General features: G+C 35.2%; 1 protein-coding gene and 1 pseudogene across 2 annotated transcripts; one reads left to right on the top strand and one right to left on the bottom strand.

Annotated features, from left to right (window-relative positions):
- The first annotated feature begins 3,472 nt into the window (after positions 1 to 3,472).
- LOC143620057 (uncharacterized) lies at positions 3,473 to 6,713 on the top strand. Its single transcript, XM_077091848.1, has 4 exons — positions 3,473 to 3,683; positions 4,399 to 5,062; positions 5,522 to 5,879; positions 6,648 to 6,713. Exons 1-4 carry the CDS (start codon positions 3,473 to 3,475, stop codon positions 6,696 to 6,698), a joined length of 1,284 nt encoding a protein of 427 aa, XP_076947963.1. The 3' UTR covers positions 6,699 to 6,713.
- Positions 6,714 to 14,036: 7,323 nt separating this feature from the next.
- On the bottom strand, positions 14,037 to 20,746 carry LOC143619887 (choline/ethanolaminephosphotransferase 1-like; annotated as a pseudogene). Its single transcript, XR_013151249.1, has 18 exons — positions 20,596 to 20,746; positions 19,968 to 19,977; positions 19,824 to 19,874; positions 19,649 to 19,726; positions 19,476 to 19,551; positions 19,369 to 19,391; positions 18,627 to 18,727; positions 18,451 to 18,545; positions 18,274 to 18,342; positions 17,359 to 17,428; positions 16,716 to 16,779; positions 16,568 to 16,629; positions 16,283 to 16,367; positions 15,057 to 15,119; positions 14,702 to 14,760; positions 14,527 to 14,579; positions 14,237 to 14,309; positions 14,037 to 14,158 (listed from the first exon to the last, which is right to left on the bottom strand). The product of XR_013151249.1 is annotated as a choline/ethanolaminephosphotransferase 1-like (transcript).
- Positions 20,747 to 21,347: the final 601 nt, after the last annotated feature.

Below are 21,347 nucleotides of genomic sequence, written 5' to 3'. Positions count from 1 at the left end.
ACATTAAGACTAGCTATCGTAGATGTTATTAAAAGCAAAATTCACATTCCAATTTATAGCCATCCATAATCTTCGTGACTAAGGTTGTATTTGATCTATATATTGATTTATATTTAAAATTATGAGTTTGGTTTTAAAGATCTTTTTATCTTCTTTGCTTTTGATGATCCTTTAATCTATAGACAGATATTTTAAAATATTAGCAAATTGTAATTTCAGTTTATAAAAAAAATAGACGATCATATCCTTTCTCTCTCTTTATTCTATTTCGACAATTTCATTAAATACAACCTAAGAAAAATATATAGTACTTTTTGTTGAAAATGACATAATCCAACTTCGTGCGAAGAATACAAGTTAGGGGCCTTCATATGTTGGTTCTGGCTTATTGGTTTTGTTAGGGTTTTCGTAATGATGGGTTAAAGACGTCTTTTTCTTTTTACTTTTTTTTTCTCTTTTCTGTATATGTAAGGCCTATGGGTATACTATAACGTTCAAGGTGTTGAAGTTGAGCTAACAAGGGTTAACAAGTGGCATACCACTTCCTTCATGAGCTAAGGGGCGTTAAATTTAATGTGGATTAAAATGTTAACGGATTTGAAAATTCTCTTTGCACGCACACTATAATTTAAGAATCAACTTACACTAAATAAAAAAGGTGTGTATGTGTGTGTGTGTGTTTTTTTTGGGGGGGGGGATTAAACAATTTTCTTAAGGTGAGGTGGAGTGAAATGAAATAAAGTAGGTGATGTGGTGCTTACCTAGAGATAATGAATGTGTACGTATACCTCCATAAACTAAGTGTCAGTTGTAGGGATTTTCTAAGGCTGAGGGGTGTGGGGGGCTCTAATGGGGGCGCGAGTGGGGGCTCCAGCCAATAATATTATGACGTGTGGCAGAGAGAGAAACTGGATAAGGGGGGTGGTGGAGCCCCTGGCCCTGGTGTGGAGGGGCTCCAGCAGGGGCTCCAGCGGATTTTTTTTTTTATTTTTTTATAAATATATTCAAAAAACGTATTATTAAAAAAACTCATAAATTATTAAAAAAAACACACATTAATGAAAAAACATCGGAACAACAAAGTTAGGAGACGGTTGTATGTTGGATGGTTAAAAGCCGGATGATTGTTGCGGCTCCGAATAAAACATCGGTTGGTGCGGTGACGACCATAAATCGTCGTCAATATAATCTGAATATAGGTTTGGGTACCAATTTCCAGCCATATTTTTAAAAAAAAGTTTGGAAGATGGGTTGATTTTGGGTTTTTTTTTTAAAGTTGTGGTAATTGTTTTATGTGAAATGGGTTATATATAGGAAGAAAAAACTTTTTTTTTTTTTATTAAATAAGAGCCCAACGGCTCATTTTAAATGTCCAACGGCTAGACCACACATTCCCATGCATCTTTACGCCCATCCTCAGCCGCTAAGGGGCTTGCGCTTGCTTTGTTTTTCGTGCTCGCGCCCCGGGGGTGTGGTGCTAGCGCCTGGGGGCGCGAGCGGAGGGGCTCTAGCGCCCCCGTTAAAGCCCCACACCCCTCAGCCTAATGTTACCGATAATGATATGAAACCCTGTAATCATTAATTAATTATTTTTGTGTTAACATTATCCTTTTTTTATAAGTATGCCAATTAAGGTAATAAAAATAACATTACGGTTTTTGTTTAAACATTATCATGTATTTCCTTTTGGTAGTCTTCTTTGGTGGTGTTGTAACGGTTGGGGTCGGGTTTTCAGGACAAACTCTAGTGTAGATTTTGTTTGAAATGTCTTGCTTGGGCTAGGTATGTGTTTTGTTGGTGTTGAAACGCGACCCAATTGGTGTATTCTTGTGGGTCGGTAGGAAAACAGAGGAAACAACCCAAATTTGAACGAAACTGGTTGCTCGGGTGGCTGGAGTTGTTCAAACTGTTGATTTGGCTAACAAAATAGATAAATTAAATTGTTTATTTATTTATTTTATTTCTTTTAGGTTCAAAATGTCGCTATGTGTTATGCAAGTGTGCGACAACACTAATCCTTACCACCACAACAGCTGGGAAGTGAAAGAGGGATACGCAGGGCCATTATTTCATTTTTTATTATTTTATTAGTAAATAATAATAATATAACAAATCATTATCACCTCACCTTAGGGCTGCTCAAATGAGTTAACCCGACCCGACCCGCGTTAAACCCGACCCGACTCGAGACCGAAATACATAGAAAATCCATAACCGAAAACTGGACCTTCACATAATTACGGGTATCGGGTATTTTAGGTTCGGTTCTTCGGGTTTGCAAGAAAAAACCGAAATCGAAAAAGGAAAGTTAAATTCATCAAGAAATTAACTTTGAATATTGCTGAATTTCCATCCTCTCTGATGAAACACCCGCTAGGGTTGTGAATGGTTTAGGAAGTAGAAGAAGAGAACAATAAGATGAAGAGAGAAGTGTTAAAATATGTCTGCGTATTGAAAGAAAGAAAGAAAAAAAATAAAACTATGTTAGTAAAGATGATAGTATTAAAAAACTCAAAAGCTGAGTATCTTTGGTTTTTCTCCACCGACACACACAACCTTTTTGGTGTAAATACCAAACTAGAGGAAATTAAAAAGCAAAAACGAACTGAACTAATGTTGGAGTTTACAAGTAAAGAAACTAGCATTTTTAATTTAGTTCAAAACTAGTTACATTTTTCAATGAAAAGTGATAGCAATCAAGTTATGTTCTGAGAGATGTCCCTTGCTTTTCTTATTCCCCATAACAATTTTTTTAAAAGTCATCGTCATTCCTTCACTCACTCTCTCTCTCCTTTTATTCTCTCAACTGTTTTTTCAACTTTACCAAGGGAGACTTCTTTGAAGATACGAAGAGTATGGTGAAAAGAGTGATATTCATGTCATATAGAGCATGATGAAGATGACAACCCGTGCAGAAATTGGCACGGTTGCATGGATGATGGAGACACAAGAGGCTATTCGGGTCGGTCTTTAAAAAGTCGGGTTTACTCGGGTAAAGACCGAGACCCGACCCGAAACCGAAATTATTTGAAACCTAAGACCGATGGGAACCCAAAAAACATCAATATGGATCGGGTTTCGGGCTTTTTCGTTTCGGGTTTTTTACGGGTTACCCGAAATGCGCTCACCCCTGCCTTACCTCACCCCACCCCACAATCACATTTCACATTTTACTCATCATGAAAAATCCTCCTCTTCCTCGCATCGTCCCCTACGAGTATAATTATTAAATAGTAAAATAAAAGAAAATATAATTTTGTAAAATAATAATAATACATGTGGAGGAAAGGAAAGGAAAGGAAAACATATAGAAATAGAAAAGGTATGTAAATGTAATGTAACCCTTGACCTCTTCCGTCAAACCAACCCTATCTATCGTGTTCAATCAATGAAAATGGTCCTCCTGATTCCAATGCCCTCACAACCATAACCATAAGCATAACCACAATCATCAACCCTAATTTCACTAAGCATGGCGGGGTCAGTAGAGGATGACGACTCATGGGAAGTTGCCGACTTAGAGGCCACCATGCTCTCCTCCTCTAAACGCCAATCCAACAACTCATCCCCTAATTTAATCTCTAATTCTAATTCATCCTCCGGTGGCGCCTTGGAGGATATGCTCAATTCCCTCGATCACTTCCTTCGCGAAGCCTTGCAAAACCCTAGGGAACGTCTTTCAGGTCTCTTCAGTTTTTAATATCACTTTTGAAACCCTAATTTTCACTAGTTTAATATTATTCTGATTGCTGCTAATTTAGCTAGGATATATGGCCACTGTGTTAATGAACAATTTTTACATTTTAGAAACATAACTAGGCTCAATGAGCAAGGGCTCGGGATAAGCAAGGCGCATAGCATAAGCATACAACTTTTTAGGATGTTTTTAGACCAATTTGCCTGGAATTTGTAGAATTTACTCTGAATTTTCAGCATTTAGGCTGGAATCCCGCTCAAAGGTTTTCGGATCGCTTTGATGGCAGCAACGCACTTTCCTGCGCCTTGCCTTTCCCGAGGGCATAGGCGTGCGCCTAAAGGGCTTTTGACAATATAGTTCAGAAGGACAAAGAATTAAACATTTGGGCAACTTTGTGTAAATAGGAACAACGCTGAATGCAAAATGGATTAACTACCTTTTATTCTTCATCATGTCTTTCTTTATATTGAAAAACGCAACTATGGACTCTTATTAAGTATTGTAAATTCCTACACAAGTTTCTTTAGGATCTTGTTGTGGGTGTGTAAAATTGTTACCTTCGGGCAAAAAGACGCGTCACATGTAGAGTTGGGTTAAAGCTTTGGTCAACAGGGTGAAAGTTATACTGTTAAACTATTTTTATGGTTTTTTTCTTTTACCATAATCTAAGTAAGAACACTTGCTTACTATGTCACATTCAGTGTTAAGGATGGAGCAAGATGTAGAAAAGTTTATTAAAGATCCCACACGACAACAAATGGAGTTTCAACAACTACCTACTTCTTATCTACGGTTAGCAGCACACTGTGTGGCTCAACACTACTTTCTTCAATCTACAGTCTTACTTGATAACAACCTTGCGGAAGGTTCTAGTTCCAGAATCATCATCTACAAAACTTCTGAATGCCGTCTTCCCTCCATACGTCTAGCTGACATTCCTGTAAAACTTCCGAACGATGACTCAACCAACAATGTTGTGAAGGTTGCAATCAAACAAAGACCAAATAAGAAATTACAAACTGTTGGATCAAATTCAAGTTCACAAAGGAGCAATAGTTTGAAAAGTGTTGAGGAGAGAAAAGAAGATTATAACCGTGCGCGTGCAAGGATATTTTGTTCCAGTAGTTTCAATACTGCTGGTAAGCAAGAGAGTGATTCAAGAGTCCAAGATGGGTCTCGCCATGGGTCTTTAGGGGCAGTAAAGGCAGAAGAAGTTTCTTCTTCATCAGGTGCTGATATGGCTCCCGCAAGTAGAGTTAGAATAGAAGAGCCGATGAGTAGGTCTAGGAATAATGGTAAAGTAGCAATCTTCCGGGACCATGAAGTTGAACGAAAGGATCCTGATTATGATAGGAGCTATGACAGGTACGCTTTTTCTCCTATGCTTTTACACATCAGACTTTGAGCTGTTAAAAATGCTTACTTTTTTGAACTGATATTAGTAATAAATATTTCTTCAGTATCATAGAAACTAGTGGATTTCATTTGCTAACCATCATTAAATTCTAAAGGTGACAATTTTAACCTGTTTACATATCAATAGATCGATTTGACGAGTAAATTGAAAAAATTGCTAACCGAAAAACAAGTCAAGTGGGTTGAAAGTTGATCAATGTGAATTTTTAGTTCCTATATAGAACCTTCTAGCCCATTTTATTTAAAAGCTACATTAGCACTAAAATAACATAATCTATGTTTTTTTAAAACCATATATCACATAATCTTTCTATATAAAAGCTAATTGTTTTAGACAAAAGCATTTTACCTAACCCATTTTCTCACTTCTTTTAAATATGGATCTATAGTAAGTTGTGTTTTTTATAGATATGCACAAAGATTCGATCCAGGTTTTGGGTTTAACGGTGGCTCATACCCAATCCAACCTATGTACGCACCGGTCTTAACCTACAACACTGAATTTCCACAACTCGGTTCAGCTCACACTCACCGGGCTTCACCTATCTCTACTGAACAACACCAACCACACCCACTGACTCCACATTTACCTGGACCATGGGTTGCACCGTCTTCACCCGCAAGCATTGGTTACAGACCCCCAGAGTCAATGGTCCCACCATTTAACCCCAATCATGGTTCTACACTATACATGCAGTACCCTTCTCAACATTCTGGGGTAACGTTTATTCATCCTCATGAACAGGTTCAACAACATTTGGCCCAGGTAAATTTGATTTTATATATTTTATATTGTTTAGTTTTCAGCTTTATTGATTTAAAAGAAGACACATCTGGTTATTGCATATATGATTATAGAACTACACATCTGATTATTGCAAATAGAAGTTGTAATGGCGAGTTTTTGGTGTTTTGAAAAAGTGATTATAGTTTATAATTATTTTTGTTACTTGATTATTTTACTATAAGTATCATGATTACTTGTATGGCAACAATTTGTTACCCACCTTTTGTTTTTAATAACTTTTATTTTTTTACGCTGAAATAGTTATACTATAACTACAGTTTACGTTCGTTTATAGTCTTTCATTTATGTTCAACTTGATCATCACAATTTTATAACCCTTTATTTATATCATTGTTTACTCTTAAAATCGTAGATGTAATAACAACGAACTTTAGAATGTAAGTTGGATATTCATGTTCTTTTCTAATTGATGTTCATTTATGTTCGCAAGCATTTTAGAATGTTAATGAGCTAACATAAATGGATATAAACAAGAAAATCTGTTCGTTTAAGTGTTCACGTTTGTTGATTTGTTTGTTAAAGTTAACAAAGTTCGTGTTCGTTACCCCACCTAATCAAAATCACCCTTAATCATATTACTTTATCATTTTCATAAAAAGTATAGAATTCATGAAATTGTATATTATGACAATCTTTTGTAACAAATAGTTTGTAAGAAAGTTTATGTACAGTAGAATTATAGATATATTGTTCGTATTAATGACCGTTTTATAACATGCTTTGCAGCCCCAGCAGCAGCAATCTGATTCAGGTTTTGGTCTATCCCGCCCTCGATGAGGTGCAGAGTACTGCAGACGACCCATGTTTATGTGGCTCAACTGATGGACATCTGATATTAGTTTATTAATGTTTTGAATCCATTTCATCAACTTGATATGTGAATGTACACTTGTTTCTCAAGTGGAGCTAGTTATTTTCATCTTCTTTTGCTCTACGTGTTTATATTATGACTGCGGTTGTGTTTGTTTCTTTGTTTAGTGGTGTATATGACACGAAAATGCAACACGTCTAATCGGAATTCATGGGTTTATGTCTAGCGTGAATGGGTTAGGCCAATTTTGGGTCAAAACTGTGAACATGTTTAGTTAAATGGCTCGGTATTAAGCCAAAACTTGATGTCAAAACTGTGAACATGTTTAGTTAAATGGCTCGGTCTTAAGTCAAAACTTGATGTGGTTGGATACTTTTTATCTTTAAATTGAACATGTTTACAACTTGATGATTTATAACTTGATTATCATTTGATCCATTTAGGTAAACTGGTTACGGTAGTTTTGTTTTAAGTTACATGGTTTTGGCCAGAAAAACGTTTTTGGCCGGAAAACTTAATTTTTTCCCGAAAATTTAGCATTTTCATCCCAAACATCTTGGAAACTCTGTATCGGACCTCTAGGAACTTTTGTCTAGTAAAAGCCCCAATTATTGAGGTTGCTGAAAACCCTAGAACCATCGTCGGAATCGGTTGATGGTGTTTAAGTGGTGGTAGTTGGTTGGCGGTGAGTCAATTGGGGGTGGTTGCGGTGTTTAGGTAGTGTTTTCTGGCAACAAATTTGACTTTTCCGGCCAAAAACGTTTTTCCCGACCTGAAACTAACGGCGTATTAGGAACAAATAAATATGTCTCAATTCATTAGTTGGGACTGGCAATAACCTAAGAAATATGAGCGCCTTTTCTCTCACCAAGTCGAAATTTCATAGTTTTTAACATCTTGTTTAGTGAAAGCAGATAATAAAATCCATTCCAATCTACTCCCAGGCTCGCTACTAAGAGTGCTACCCTGAGTCGTATGAACTATTTTCATTTTTCTTATAGTATCATACAGATTAAACATTGAAACTGTTGGTTGACGCTGGTGACATTGACTCATGTTGTCATGCATCGACATTGTATTTTGATAGGTTAACGCCGAACATATTTTGTTAAATTATTGTTATGAGTTTGTTGCATAATTCTTGTCTTCATCTAACAAATCCAAATCGTAAGTAATTCTTTCAAGTAAAGTTTCAACTCTGGCAACATTTAGGCATAAGTCCAATGCAGCAACATAAGTAACAATGCGAGACATATCTTTAAAATATGTTACAAATTTCTCTTTAATATGTTGTATCATTACTTAGAAACAAGGCCTCTCATGCATTACTTGAAAAATTGAATAATTTTGAACACACTAAAAAGATTTAGTTAAGTACTAAAGAACTTGTAGGGTTATAAAGTCATTGTAAGTAGTTTAAGTTTTAAAAACCCCACGTACATCGTTTAATCCTTCGATGAGTATCCAACTCTCTGTCAGTAATCACGTAACTAAATTTTGATTCACAAGATGCCATAAAACAATTGTAAACTTTCTTTTTTCCATAAAGGTTTTTCAAACATCTTACAAATCGTATTCCATCTCGTAGGTACGTCTTAATTCGAACATAAGCAAACAATGACCCTTTACAAAAATTGATATCTCTACCATGCCTTTTCTATTTTACTAAAGATATGACATCACATTTATCCAAAACTTTCTTTTACATTATCAAGTACTCTAAGTATGTCATACATAACCAAGTTAATGATGCGTGTAAAATATTAATTAAGGAAATAACAAAAGCCGTCACAAAGTGGTTCTTGTAGAAACTGATTACAATATAGGTGGAACCGTTTACACTATCGCGTCGGGTTTGGTCTTGAAAACGGTTTTTTTAATGCATGTCTATTACTAGGAGCATCAACTCCATGTTGGGTTAAATATATTCCTAGTAATGCTAATAATTATTTGTGTTCAACGATAATAATTTAAAAATTAATTCCTATTTTACGTATGAATCTGATATGGTCAAATTTCATTTCATGTATTTGATTAATTAAAAATACAAACAAAAAGGCCTGCATTTTTTTCTTAAATATTTCATCACAAAAGCATCCACGACGGCTGATATAATTCACTGCTAGAAACAATATTCGGCTGCATATGGACACAATTGAAAATGTCAATAATATATATATTGACCAATTCATGTCTCATCGTGACTCCCAATTATCTACCCGATCGACTTCAATTTCCCAATTAAAATACTAAGGAATACAAACAATTAAAGGGGTTCTATGCATAGTATTTACACAATCCAAATCTCTCATTCATTCTACTACTAAACATTTCTTATTCAACTCAAGTAACAACCATGGCCAAGTTTTGGCCATGGTTACTTATTGCCTTTGCGATAGGCGTGCTATCTACTCATGCGGCGGCTGATCATGACGATCATTATGTTTATGCATCACCACCTCCGCCAGCATATGCTTACAAGCCACCACAACCTTCGTGGGTGGATATAAAGCCTCGTTACTATTACAACTCGCCTCCGCCACCACAAAAATCACCTCCACCATATTACTACAATTCACCGCCACCTCCATACATTTATAGATCACCACCACCACCATCTCCATCACCACCTCCTCCTTATAGGTACAAATCACCACCACCACCATCTCCATCACCTCCTCCTCCATACATTTATAAGACACCACCAGCATCATCTCCATCACCGCCTCCTCCATACGTGTACAAGTCCCCACCTCCCCCATCACCATCACCTCCTCCTCCATACGTGTACAAGTCCCCACCTCCACCATCACCATCACCTCCTCCCCCGTATGTGTACAAGTCCCCACCTCCACCATCATCATCACCACCTCCCCCGTACGTGTACAAGTCCCCACCACCACCTTCTCCATCACCTCCTCCCCCTTATGTTTACAAGTCTCCCCCTCCTCCGTCTCCATCATCGCCTCCGCCTTATATTTACAAATCTCCACCTCCACCGTCTCCATCACCACCCCCTCCCTACGTGTACCAGTCCCCACCACCACCTTCTCCATCACCTCCCCCCCCCTTACGTTTACAAGTCTCCACCTCCCCCTTCTCCATCACCGCCTCCTCCATACGTGTACAAGTCTCCACCACCACCTTCTCCATCACCTCCTCCCCCGTATATTTACAAGTCTCCACCTCCCCCGTCTCCATCACCACCCCCTCCATATGTCTATAAATCCCCACCTCCACCATCACCATCACCGCCACCACCATATGTTTACAAATCACCCCCACCACCTTCTCCATCACCTCCCCCTCCATATGTCTATAAATCCCCACCTCCACCATCACCATCACCATCACCGCCACCGCCTTATGTTTACAAATCTCCACCACCGCCTTCACCATCACCACCCCCTCCATATGTCTATAAATCGCCACCACCACCTTCTCCTTCACCTCCTCCCCCTTATATATACAAGTCTCCACCTCCTCCGTCACCATCACCACCCCCACCGTATATTTATAAGTCACCACCTCCGCCATCTCCGTCCCCACCTCCATACTATTACAAATCACCACCTCCACCTTACTACGTTTAAGTGAGATGCCAAGTATAGAATCAAGTTAACCGATTAACTACTTGAAGCTCTTTCAACCTCGGTTATGTCTTAACTTAATATGTTAAAATCTTTATTTATTGCTCATCAAATAATCATGTTATTTATCGGTGAAAAGAAGCCGCGGCCTATAACTACATTCTGAGTTGAAATTACTGGTTGGCATGCATATGCCCTAAATTTATTTCCTTGTGTTATATGATTCCTATTAAATTTCCAATCTTTTGGTACATGATTTAATTTTGATTTCTATGTACTTCTCCATTTCTCAAATTCCAACTTATTTCTATTGCTCCAATTAATATGATTGTTCTTCAATGGAGTCAGTAGTGTAATTGTATATTTATGTTTATTCTTGGCATATAAAGATAACCTAATCAAAGAGGCAACTATCAAAAATAGTTGGCTGAAAAATGCATGAATGGATACATGATCTCAAAATACGTGGGGCATGTGAGTGCCAAAAATGGTTTACACGACCACTTGTGTGTTCAAAATGTAGTAGTTTAACAATAAGCTAGCTTCTTTCTAGCTCTAGAAATGATACCATGTCAAAGTTGTTTGGGTTAAGCAAAGAAAGAAAATATAAAGTAGTGTAGTTTGGTATTTGCTCATTTCTTGACATGTTTTTAGTACAAAAGTACGTATTTGATTTTTTTCTTTGAAAGATTTGAAAATGTCATGTCCTACGAAGACTTGTCAATTGTCATCAAGTATTTTTATTATCACCCAAATGACTAATTTAACCTAAAATAACCAATTACCACATGGCATTTAGCAAGGTGAATTAAATATAAATTAACGGGGGAGAATATTAATCCCTATACAAAATACATACACAACTAAAGTGAACTTGTTACTTGTTAGTACTTGTGAAACTAATTATTTGTTACCCTCAAATAACAAGATTATATTATATATCAAAATAATATTGATAAATTGACCAAGTTGTGATATTAGGTCTATGATAATATATATGATACGTTAATTTGATTATTTGAGTTCGTTTGACATTTACTATTTGACTTTAATTAATTAAGCTAGGGTCGTCGTAATCACTTGGACTAGTCATCAACTTTATATTAGCAGCACGAAATTAAGTATCTTATAACCATTGATAAGAATTGAAGGGGTCGTCATTTATCACCTATAATAACAACTGAGTATTATCTATTTATCTTAAAGTTGTAATCATAAGCATTACAATTTATTTGACCACTTCGAGATTGGTTTAGCAGTAGTGTAAAACTTGAACGAAAACGCGGGAGGAGAGGGGGAACCCGGGCCATAACCAACCTTCGCCCCTGAGCACTACTACGCTAGAATTTGTAACAAAGAAGTAAAAGCAATTCAAATTAATCAAATCGAGCCGGTGAAGTTTAAAACATGAATTTATTTTTGAACAGACAAGAAATAGTTAATGGTCACAACAAATAGATTTATAATATTACACCAACAGATGTTTATAACTCAAATGCATGTAGTTATAGGCTGCAGTTTCTTTTCGCAGATAAATAACATGATTGGGAATAAATAGAGACGGAGAAATATAAAATTAAAGGTAACACCAATGTCGAAAGAACTTGAATTAAGTAGTTATAAATCGGTTAACTTGATTCTCTACTTGATCTCTCTTAGACGTAGTAAGGGGGAGGTGATGATTTTTAGTAGTGTGGCGGTGGGGACTTAGATGGAGGAGGTGGTGACTTATAAATATATGGTGGTGGTGGTGATGGTGAAGGCGGTGGTGGAGATTTGTAAACATATGGTGGTGGTGGTGAAGGTGATGGTGGAGGTGGGGATTTATAGACATATGGAGGGGGAGGCGATGGGGAAGGTGGTGGGGGTGATTCATAAATATAAGGTGGGGGAGGAGACGGAGAAGGTGGTGGCGGTGACTTATAAATGTAAGGAGGTGGTGGTGGTGACTTATATATGTACGGAGGAGGCGGTGAAGGAGAAGATGGTGGTGGAGACTTGTACACGTATGGAGGAGGATGTGATGGTGACGGGGGAGGTGGGGACTTGTAAATATAAGGTGGAGGTGGTGATGGTGACGGTGGAGTTGGGGACTTGTACACGTATGGAGGAGGAGGTGATGGTGATGGGGGAGGTGGGGACTTGTAAATATAAGGGGGAGGTGGTGAGGGAGAAGGTGGTGGTGAATATTGTACACATAAGGAGGAGGTGGTGAGGGTGAAGGAGGTGGTGGGGACTTGTACAAGTATGGAGGAGGTGGTGATGGAGAGGGAGGTGGTGGTGACTTATAAACATATGGTGGAGGTGGTGATTTAGATGGTGGAGGTGGTGACTTGTACACGTATGGAGGAGGTGGTGATGGAGAGGGAGGTGGTGGTGACTTATAAACATACGGTGGAGGTGGTGATTTAGATGGTGGTGGTGGTGACTTGTATACGTATGGAGGAGGTGGTGATTTAGATGGTGGTGGTGGTGACTTATAAACATATGGTGGAGGTGGTGATTTAGATGGTGGTGGTGGTGACTTGTACACGTATGGAGGAGGTGGTGAGGGTGGTGGTGGTGACTTATAAACATATGGTGGAGGTGGTGATCTAGATGGTGGTGGTGATGTGTAATAAGGTGGTGGAGATGATCTTAGTGGTGGAGGAGGTGAATAGTAATGGTAAGGAGGTGGCATTGATCTTGCCCGTGGCGGTGGTGGTGACTTGTAAGCATAACTTGGGGGAGGTGGAGATGCATAAACATAATGATCATCATCTGACTCTTAAAATTAAAGGTAACATAATGACAAAGGCAATCTGACTCTTAAAAAAAACAACTTTACATGATATACTCCTAATATAAACAAGCTTCTATTCATCATCATTTTTCACGATAATAATAATAATAATAATAATAATAATAATAATAATAATAATAATAATACAATATTCCACTACTTTATCATGAAACTATTGCAACACTAACTTATACTTGGTAATTGAAATGTCAATGATATTGAGCAATTCATTTCTCATCGTGACTCCCAATTACCTAGTCTACTTCCAATTTTCCCCAATTAAATACTATGTAAGTTGATGAAATATGAGCCTATATAAAGGGGGTTGAAGGCATTGCATTAGCACATCAAAATTTCTTGGTGACAGGAACCGACTCGGCTTGATTGATATGGTCAAGTTTTAGCATCACATCCGCAAGTGGGTTCCAGGGAGGGTTAGGATTGTTTCTATTCATTTTTTAAAAAATAAAAAATAATTCGGTTGAAACCGGCCCCAAAGCACTCTTTTAATGTCCCTACTAATATGACTTATAACTCAAATAGCTCGTTTGCTTCTTAAACCCGTATGATCACAATAATTTTAGTTTGACATGATCTACCGGCTGAACTGTTTTTTACAATGTTTAGTAACATATAAAAGTAGTTTATTTTCTGAAACTATACAAATACTTGAATAGCATATAAAAAGTAGTTTATTTTCTTTAAAACTTTTAACCAGTCAAAATCAAACCAGACAATCAAATAAAGTAACCTTAAAAAATAAATTCACTCCATTACAAATTTGAAAACAGAACATAAATTACTGTTAGTCACAAAAATCAACCTTAAACTATATTTTTTATATAAAATAAACTTTAATATTTTCCCACAATAGATTAAATCCCAAGATGCATAGAGGGCATGACTGAATCTAGTTAAATCTGTGACCTATTCCAGCCATTGGATTTGATTGTAATTGTGAACTCGAAAGCGCCAGATCATCACGACCCTAGATAACCAATGCATACCTTATATATGGGACATGCACACGTCTCAAGCCTCTTTTCTTGTGATCCTGATAATACGTTTTGGTTTAAATATTTATTTCAGTTAATAAATAAATGATGATTAATTAAACACATTGCTTATGTACCTGAAACAATAAATTCCGAAGGCCGTTGTTATTTCATGAATGACCGACATGGCAAAGTGTAGGTACAGGGCACCTGATTAATAGTTGACTATTAGTCAAACATTTTATATACCCTTTAATAATAACAAAATGCTTGAATCTTGTAAGTGCAAATAATGCCATTCTGCTCTTGTAATGATTACAATGAGAAAGATATAAGTTCACCGAAAATATATGTTCCAATTTTCATGGAAAGTGTTATATTTTTTATAATAATTTTAAGAGAAAATGATGATGAATAGCAATCATACCTGTGTATAAACAAAAGCCGAGAAGAACCCATTTATCATCAACAAGGGGAATTCTGTCACAAATATGATTATATGAACACCATTAGCTATTACAACCAACAAATTATATATAATAAATATACATGTCATTCCAACTATTCCATTAAAATGTGCTTTTAAGTCAGATGAAACATACCCCTCGTTTAACCATGCGGTGAGAGCATTTGCAATTGCGAGTGGGAGATAGAACAATGACTGAAGTCTAAGCAAGAAAAATAAAAGGTCAATCATCATTACTATATAAATTTAGTTTAACAAAAACTAATTTTAAGCCTGTTAAATATTTAATACATGTGCTGGTTCTTTACTCGTTTCACGAACCTGTTTTGACCCATTACCCAGTCTGACCCAACCCGCCCGTATTTGCCACTTTCACTACACAAACCTAGTACCTACTTCCCTATAAAAGTAAGGCAGCAAGAAAACAGAATTTAACATAGAAGAAATACGTTAAATAAATTCCTAACAAAAGGATATTAAATTAAACATACCATGGACATACTAGTTTTCAATCCCTTAGGCTCATCACACAAGTGGGCCAATATCATCCTTCCCTGCAAATAGATGAATACTATTTAGCCTCCCGTATATCAAGATGGCAAGAGTTTACGAATTTACTGTTTTAGTTAGTTCTATTGTATGCAATAAAATATTTTTTTTTTTGACCAAACACAGGATTCTTGGTGATGACAATTCAAAAACAAATTGCCAAATTATAAAATACGAATGCTATGAGAGTGGGTAATTAAACTATATAATTTATTAGTTGTGTAATATTTGATAAAATTATATATTGTGAATCTAAAGAGAGGATTAGGCGTGATTTGCTAGACTTGCACCTCTCTGAGGACATGGTTGAGGATAGGAGTTCTTGGAGACGTAGAATTAAGGTTAAAGATCTTTAGAATGAGGGCCTATAATAATTATTATTATTATTATTATTATTATTATTATTATTATTATTATTGTGGTTGTGGTTGTTGTTAGTATTACTATCGTTCTTACTATTAATTCTGCTATTAGAATTATTATTTTCTACTTATTATTATTGTGTTTTTAGTTTACCTATAGTGAAATGTTGAACTAAACTGACTAATATCATAGTACTGTAGTTGATTGTATATATATATATAGAGTTTGGATCAAATACAAATGAAATTAACGTGCTAAACGTGAGAATCAAGTACAGTAATTATATATACAAGTAGAGTAATTATGTAATTACATCATAGAGTTACATAATTACTCTACTTGTATATATAATTACTCTACTTGATTCTCATGTTTAGCACGTTAATTTCATTTGTACGTTAACTTTCCCCAATATATATATATATATATGCATATCTATTTACTTTTGAGTTGGGGGGTCTCGCCGGAAGCAACCTCTCTATCTTTAGGTGTGCCTACATCCCACCCTCCCCAGACCCTCCTTATGATAGCCTAGGCTATTTGTGGTGGGAAATACTGGGTATGATTGATTGATTGAATCTAAAGAGAAGCAATCTGGTGTGAAACTAGGCAAGTGTCGAACGGGTTTATATCTAACTAAAACTAAAAATGTATCATATCATAAACCTCCATATATTTAGAAAAGGTAAAAAGTGCTGAACATAATTTTGAGAGATAAATCCAAAAAATACTAAAGATAAGAAATAATCTGCAGGTGCTGAAATCTCAAAGAAGGATTATTTGATGGACGAGATTGCAATCTTACCACAAGGAATCCAAATGCTAGTCCAATTCCCATAACCACCATATGTGGATATTTCCCAATTAAATCATATGGAGACATATAATCCCTGAACAAGAAATAATATTTTCTCAGTATAAATTGCAAAATAATACCTCCATTAAACAAAAATGGAAGTCTTTGACAAATAGTCAAATGCCCCTCAAAATGACAAAGTTCAGAAAGCTTTTTTTGTGACAAACAAAAATAGAAAGTGTTGCAATGACAGATGCGAGTAAATTACAACAAAATATGGTAATATGGAAAAACAATTATAGGAAGTGGTATATCCATAGAAGAACTACTGCCAACAACACACCAAATGGGACAAGCTGGCATAAGATACAAAATCTTAAGAACTCTATAAAAATCAAGATATTAGTTATATAACTGGAGAAAGGAAAAAAAATGAAGTTACCATAGCCAACGCCTTTAGCATGCTTCCGTGTTTCATGCGTACAACCTTATAAACATTTTGCACACTAAAAGCAAGAAAAATAAAGAGCAAATCTAAGTCAAAATTATATATAAATATAAGAAAGAAATCTTAAAAAAAACCACCTATGCTAACTCTAGAATGTATAAATGGTATTTTCTAATCTTGATATATGTAAAACAATCTGATTATAAAGTAAGAGTAGACTATCAGCCATCAGGTTCATTAAATGCCTTTTTTTTTTCCTTTTGTTAACAGTTTTGGCAGTTAAGATATGAGTGGGGGAGTGTTCTACACAGAACACAGTTTTTTACGAGAACTTTTGTTTGTTTATAGAACTTACACATCTGCAAGTCATGTGTAGATTATACTACCTACACATCTGTGGGTAAACGTTTAAAATTTTAAAAAAAAATATGTACAAATTAGTTTAATGGTTTTTATGTATATAACACACGCAGCACGTAAGAAGGGTTTCAAAAAATAAAACCAGTGATTAATGAACTAAGCGATTTAGATCTGTTCTTTTTGTTCTCACTTAAATGCGTGTTCTGTAATGAACCTCATCCTATATATATAGGGTACAAAGAGTAGATTTGCTTTCAGAAATGTAAGGGTTACTTACTTAAATGTGAGTGTTGGTATAACTGCAAAAATTATCATCAAGAACAAAACTGCTCCATAGGTAGGGATTCCTGAATTCAATAACATGAACATCAAATCTAGCAAGTATTTGTATGTGTTTGTGTGAGTGCACTATATATACATATAAATGAATATGTACATAGGGTAAGGTAATTGTAAGAATACATAGTCTTCTAAGAAGCCTAGGAAAAGATCTGGGCCTTTGGATCAAAGTAGTTGATGGTTTAGATCTATAGTGTGCTAAAAACCGTGTAGTGTCCTATTTACATGGTGTGCTATATTAAAAGCCTTCCTACACTTCCTATGAAACTATGGTTTCTTATTAAAATCCTTTTCATATATACATAGTATATATGTAGGGGAAGCTTCTAGGCAGAACGCAGAATTTGTTATAACAAGAAGAGCGAAATAAATCATTCATTTTTCATTCTTAGAAAGTTGTAAAACATAAGAAAATAGTTAAAATGCAATGTTTATCATCAATTCTAATATTCTAAAAAACAACATTCGTTAATTTATAGAACCTACACAGGTGCAAATCATATGTAGCCTATATTTTCTACACAACCTGGTGCATGTAACAATTTAAAATGAAAAAAGAAATATATGAACAAATTAGTTTAATGATCTTTTTATACTTAAACATATGCATGTATGTACGAAGTAAAAGTTTTTAAAGATATGAACCAATGATAGAACAAGTTTAACGAATTAGGTTTGTTCTTTTTGTTCTCACAATAACTTAGTGTTTTGTAATGAACCTTTCTGTATATGTGTGTGTTTGTGTGTATACACACACACACACATACATATGCACGAATATATGTATGCACAAAACATATACATACATGATACATATATATAGAAGAGAGACAGAAAGAACCAAGAAGTGTACCATCTATAAATGGAACCCAGCCAAGCAGGGGAATAGACTTCCCAACATCTTGCGCCCACCACTCTGCACCTGAAATTAAAATGGCAGAAAAAAAAACATTTAATGACCATTCAATAACACGTAAACTTATTACAAAAGAATTGAATAGAAGAATTTAGAAGCCTAAAAGTTGCATACCAACTACAGCAGTAAAGAAGTGTGCCATATATATTAGCATGAGACCCTCTGTAGGTCCATTCACAGCTGGAAGAATTAATGTGTTGGTAAAATAACTGCAAAAATGATAATTATAACTTAAAATATGTAAAATATCCAGAATAAATTTGTACCAAATAAACAAAATAATTGCTTACTGCTCCCATGTTGCTCCATAGAATGGAACAGCTAAAATCACCCAAAACCAAAATGTGTATCTTCCACACATAGCAGTGCTCCCAAAAGCCAATGCCTCCAACTAATCCATACATTAATTAATAAATCAAAATTATCAATTTATTATTGATATCAAATAGGCTTACAAGAGCTTTATATGCCAAAAAAAATCATTATATTTACAGTATGATACCTGTAGTCTTGGTAGTAATTAACGAGTAAATTACACTTTCCGTCCATTAGGTTTACCTCAAATTCCAGGTTATGTCCCATAACTAAGGCAATTACAAAAATATTGTCTTTTATTTGAAAAGTTCACTTTCAGTCCTTTCCACTAGCGAGCGCTAAATTTTTCTGTTAAGTCCAGTTATGCGCCTTGTACATGAGGGTATTTTTGTCATTTGTTTTAATCTTTGATTTATTTAATATAAGCAAGTTAAAGGAGGTAAAACGGCAAAACGACCCTCATGTGCAAGACACGTGACTGTAATTAACAAAAAAAATATAATGCCTGTTACTGGAAAAGACTGAAAATGTAACTTTTTCAAATATAGAACGTTTTTTGTAATTACCTTAGTTATAGGCTGCAATTTGAGTAAAATTAAACGACGAAAAGTGTAAAATAAAAATAAATTAATTAATATACTCTATTATCAACAAAGACAACTGAACAATGAGAATCACAACTAAAGCATAGATTTGGGGGAGCGAGGGAAGACATACCGCACACGCAAGTGCATCACAACCTGCAAAAATTTTTAAAACAATCATAAAGTTACATAATTCAATATAATTGCAGAGAATATAAAAATATGCCAAAAATTAATTACCATGATCAAAAAGTTCTCCCAGTGGACTAGAAGAGTTTGTCCTTCTAGCTTGCTTTCCATCAACAGCATCAAAAGTCTAGCATGAACACAAAGAAATTTTAAAAGATATTTACGTTTTCAAAAAAAAGATAGCAATAAAGATACTGAAATAGCAGTTCATAATGGTAATAAACCTGGTACAAGAAGAGGAGTAATCCATGAGCAAAGTGAACCCATCTTGGTGGTGGAGAATCCAATTGAGGTGAATATATCTATAATGTTCATAACTGAGGTTAATTAACAGAACGCAAAGTTTACCCTAAATGCATCTAAGATGCCAATTTACTAAAAAAATCATAGAGCACTCACATAGCCAAGTGATGCAGATATGAGCAGGAACATGAATCCTGTAAGTGTAATCTGAAAAAAAAAGGAAATGTGTAAGAAAATGATAATAAAAGAGAGATTTAGATTATACAAAAATGCAAGATAAGATAGTTCTAAGCATTTTACCATATTGGGTCTAAAAAAGCATCCATCACATGCAACAAGAAGATAACAAAAATTAGTGATGTGTGATAAAAAGTTCTCATTGAAAAATGTATTTCGAATTTTCTTCATAGAAATTCATAGGTATTGGGTTTCATATTATTAAATTTTAGGTTTGATATCAATAATGATTATAACTTTGAAACAGAAGTTTATAGTAATGACTTTGAGCTGAAAAAAAAAAGTAAACTTCAAGAAGTTAATGGTTAAAGATGCTGCTAGTCGGGTTGTTTTACTTGAACACCACAGTAACCATTTTTGTAAGGCCATCAATAATGAAGCACTATAGGGGAAGATAAAGCCCACCCCGGGAACTTACTAGGGGCATGAGTGTTTCTACATTCAATAATGGCATATGTGGCTTATCAAAGTGGTAATGATTGAAGGGGCATTAACCATTACACATGGAAGAGTGATGATGATGTGGCGGAAAATGCCCCTTTTGGGGCATTAACCGTTACGAATAGTCAAATAAACGAACCGATTTCATCATTTTGGACACTACACAAGGCCATAATTGTAATATGAAAAGAGAATTAACAATAACTGGTATATTCTACCAAAAAAACTATAAAATAAGAAGGGTGCTTACGGCATCCAAAGAGGGAAGAAAGTAACAAATCGAGTCCAAAATGGTTGTAGGACATATTTAGCAAGGTAAGAGTGATCTACTCCACTGTATTTGTATTTATGCAGTGCATTAATGCCATGAACACCTATATATCCCATTACAGCTTAGCTTTGCAACCTGCAAACAAATACAATTGATAAACATCACATTATATATAGCACAAAGTGAAGTTTGTAATGAAAAAGATGTGATTTCAACTTATTTAAGAGTAACAGAAAAACATGGAAGGGAAATGCAATTTGATTGTCTAAAGATACATAGATGATAAGATCCTAACAAGTACACACACATGACATGACATGACAAATTAGGGTTTTAAAGCTTTCTTCCATGTTTTTTCCTCCTATATTATATATATATATATATATACACACACACATCAAACTGAAGCCGAACACAGTATAAATAATGAGAAATCAACTGAAATCACATACTCAAATCACTCATATAATAATAATAATAATAATAAGCAATAAATAGCAGAAGCTGATCTAATAGCAGAAAGTTGAAGAAGATGAGTAACAGATGAAGATAAAGGTTTAAATGGATCTAATGAGGTGAATCATTTAGCAATGTAAGATAAAGTCAATTGAATCTTAATTTCGAATAATGAAATCAGTGTAAGATGACGGAGAGTTAATAATAATAATAATAATAATAATAATAATAATAATAATAATAATAATAATAATAATAATAATAATAATAATGGG

The sequence above is a fragment of the Bidens hawaiensis genome, unplaced genomic scaffold (assembly GCF_021521415.1).
Source record: "Bidens hawaiensis isolate Kalapana, Puna unplaced genomic scaffold, B.hawaiensis_p1.1 tig00002525_1, whole genome shotgun sequence".
NCBI classification, from domain to species: Eukaryota; Viridiplantae; Streptophyta; class Magnoliopsida; order Asterales; family Asteraceae; genus Bidens; species Bidens hawaiensis.
The sequence above is the reverse complement of the archived record's forward strand: the minus strand, read 5'-3'. Positions and strand labels throughout refer to the sequence as shown.

Bases quoted from the DNA above. Each gene is read 5' to 3' on its own strand.
- LOC143620057 (XM_077091848.1), top strand. From the start codon at position 3,473: ATGGCGGGGTCAGTAGAGGATGACGACTCATGGGAAGTTGCCGACTTA. The intron at 3,684-4,398 runs GTCTCTTCAGTT...TGTCACATTCAG, and splicing joins CCCTAGGGAACGTCTTTCAG to TGTTAAGGATGGAGCAAGAT. The intron at 5,880-6,647 runs GTAAATTTGATT...CATGCTTTGCAG, and splicing joins TTCAACAACATTTGGCCCAG to CCCCAGCAGCAGCAATCTGA.